The following is a 3,100-nucleotide window of genomic DNA, read 5'->3' as shown; positions in this document are numbered from 1 at the left end:
GAGGTCTCCCTTGCTACCCTTGTGGTCTCCCTTGCCACCCCTAAAAAAAAAATGATTTTTTTTATTTTTAGTTGAGGGTCCTGGGCTGTGCTCAGCAACATGTGTCTCTTTCGACCAGCAGCGTGTGGCTCTTTGTTTCTGGAGTGGCTGGTTTTCTGATAGCTACAGCCGTCAAGATAGCTCAGTGGGCTGAGCGCTCGCTGCTGTAAAGTATGTGTGTTTCGGCAGGTTGCAGGTTCGGCTCCCGGCAAGGTCAACTCAGCCTTTCATCCTGCTGAGGTTGACAAATGAGAACCAACACAAGTTGGGTGATATTGTATGTATTTTTCTTCTATATGAAGGGCGTAAGCACAAGTGCTGTATATTAGCACATCATTATCGTTTGGCCTTGGTCTGCTGCTTGCATTCATACTAATTTGGTAAATGGGCCTATACGCGCTGATATTAACTATGCATATGGTGACCCGTTCTTGTATGAAATGTATATCACTTTACAGTGATACCGTAATCATATTTTTCGTACTGTACTCAGAAACAATGCTATGTGATGCCACTTCCTGTTTTATCAAGGGGTGGTGAAAGGTTGTGTTCCATCCCTTACCGTGATGTCACTTCCGGGTGGCATCAAATGACATCTCTTCCTGTGATGCCATCGGGGGTCAGGGGTTGTGTGATGTCACTTCTGCTACCCCTGCCATTTTGGGGAAATTAAGTCCCTGATCCAGGCAAGGCCTTCCCTAAGAGCAGGTGACAGAAAAACCATTTACTTGGACAGGACCAGCTGTGTTTTCACAGAGATGTAGTTTGGGAGTGACGTGTGCCAGTGTGGGGGAGGGGGACATATTCTGGTGTTTCACCCTGTGCAGCAAGTTGGCTAGAAACTGCCTTGTGCACCATCATCTGCCATCACGGCTGGACTTGTTACTTCACTGCCCTTCTGGTCCTGCGCACATCACAGCAGGCAGACGCAGCGCATGTCTGGCCGTGTTGGGGTCTGCACAGGCCATGGGCGCCATGAAGTCACGCCACTGGCAGGTGCACTCTGTGCAAAGGCTCATTAGTGCAAGAGTCGATGGAGTAATTGGGTGCTACATTTGGTGACAGCTTAATGACACCCATGTCTGTATCATCCTCGGCGGCGTGAAGGCGGTCCCCACTCGGAGGTGTAGGCAGCAGTGGCTTAGCCCGCCAAGCAACCCCCCGCAATCTGGCCTCCCGGGAAGTTCCAGCGCTTCCCGCGCGTCTATTTCTGCCATGGGTGTCCTGATGGCATCGGCTGCGGGCTGCCAGGCGCGTCATCGCGCAGGGGGGCGCCGGAAGACAGTCTGTATAAGGCGTGTGTTGTCACGCGGGCAGGCATCTCCCCAGGGAGCTAGCAGAGGATATAAGGCGGGGATCGGGAACACGGGGTTCACTCACGCTCTGAGAGCTACAGGCAGCCAAGTGAGCCATCACTGCCAGGGAGCGGTCCACAGGCAGATAGATACCGGAGCCACCGTGAGAGAGCAGCAGCATCGTGCCGCCGCAGGGGCACAGGCGAAGGCTGGCAGCGAGAGGCAGAGACCGTCGCCCTGCTAGCATCTAGTGCTGTTGCTCGCTCTGAGAAAGTCAGGCGCTCTTCCTGCAAATCACACCACACAGTCCAGCCGTCCCTGCCACTGAAGCAGGCGTCCGGATGATGTCGTGCAAGCAGGCGGAGATGCTGGGGATGTGGTCCAGCTTCCAGGAGGTGATGCCCCCGTGCACCTACCTCACCGAGGACAGCCCGCAGCCCACCCTGGCGCCCGGACGCAGGCCGAGGAGGCCCAGGCTGTGCAGGTTCCGGACCCTGCCCGTGACCTGCGATGAGATCCAGGAGGTGGAGGAGGAAGGCGCCTCGGCCACAGACGAGGAGAAGGCCAGGAGGACCTTCCTGCAGTCGCTGGAGTCCCTGCGGAGAAGCACGCAGAACCTGCACCTCCAGCAGAGGGAGCGGCTGAACAGCTCCAGCTCCTCCAGCGCGGACTCGGGGGACTCGGACTCTGCCCTGTGAAAACAGACCAAGACCCACCCAACCCTACGAGGAAGAGCTTAGAGGCTCGGGGCACTCAAACCTTTACGTGGGGGGGCCGTCAGCAATCTCAGCCTAACACAAGGACCCCAGGACCTACAGACCCCACAGCAACGTCCTTTCCCGCTCTGCGGACTGGATCTCAGGGCCATGCGACCGCACCACAGCATCCACCCAACTGTGGGCGAAGGACCCCGAGATCTGTAGATCCGCCACCACAGGGCCCTGAGTGTCGAGCTTTCCCACGTTCCAGAGGCAGCAAAGGAGGCAGAAGGTCGCAGTACATGGGGCAGTTGAATGCATTGATGAACAGTGCCACGTGTATAGCGCACTCCTTGGACGTAACGGTCTCCAGGCACTAACTACACCAGACTCCACCGACGAGACAGAAGAAGGCTCATTTACCCCAGGGATACAGATTGACGACTGGGCTACGCTACAGACCAGAATTTGAGGGTCGAGTGGGTCTGCTGGTCCCATCCAGGCTGTCCAGTTCCGGTCTATTCGTATACAGCCTTTGCACGGTCTTTAACGTTACCCTTGTATTTCTTGCTCCCCCTCTTTCTGGCCCAGGCCCTTTGGAATCCATGTACTGTTGGCACTGACTGGCACCTGCACATTAAACCCTCTGCTGTATGCAGCTTCCAAAAGCACTGACTGTTTTCCGAAGTAGCCCAGCGTATGTTCTAAGATGTACTTTTATAATCGTTTTTAAACTCTAGCACTTTGCCTACTTAACTATATATTTATTTTTGTTAACGTTTCTGACTACATCACGCAGTACCTTTTTACTTGAATAACTGTTGTATGAACCGAAGCTGCGAAATAAATATATTTAAACAAATATCGTAGTCTTTGCTGTATGATGTGTTGTGCAGCTTTGATTATGTTTTTGTATTGTCAGACGTGCAAGGGCTGCCCGAAGGAGGCATTCGGCTTCATACGTGGTACCGAAGTGCTTTCAGTGCGATTTTCGAAGTGTGGGGGTGTCCGGTCTCCGCGCCCCCTCTCCTCCTCTCTCTAGTGAAGTCTTCTCCTTTTTCGTGTAGC

General features: G+C 54.1%; 1 protein-coding gene across 1 annotated transcript; it reads left to right on the top strand.

The window, feature by feature from the left end:
• Window positions 1–1,386: 1,386 nt before the first annotated feature.
• Window positions 1,387–2,894, top strand: LOC138503523 (uncharacterized protein C11orf96 homolog). Its single transcript, XM_069623321.1, has one exon. It carries the CDS (start codon window positions 1,676–1,678, stop codon window positions 2,030–2,032), a length of 357 nt encoding a protein of 118 aa, XP_069479422.1. The 5' UTR covers window positions 1,387–1,675; the 3' UTR covers window positions 2,033–2,894.
• The last annotated feature ends 206 nt before the right edge of the window (window positions 2,895–3,100 follow it).

Source organism: Ambystoma mexicanum, chromosome 11 (assembly GCF_040938575.1).
Source record: "Ambystoma mexicanum isolate Mex_15411 chromosome 11, UKY_AmexF1_1, whole genome shotgun sequence".
Lineage (NCBI taxonomy): Eukaryota > Metazoa > Chordata > Amphibia > Caudata > Ambystomatidae > Ambystoma > Ambystoma mexicanum.
Note: the sequence above shows the minus strand (reverse complement) of the source record. Positions and strands in the feature narration are given on the sequence as shown.

Excerpts from the sequence above, each read along its gene's own strand:
- LOC138503523 (XM_069623321.1), top strand. The coding sequence starts at position 1,676 with ATGATGTCGTGCAAGCAGGCGGAGATGCTGGGGATGTGGTCCAGCTTC.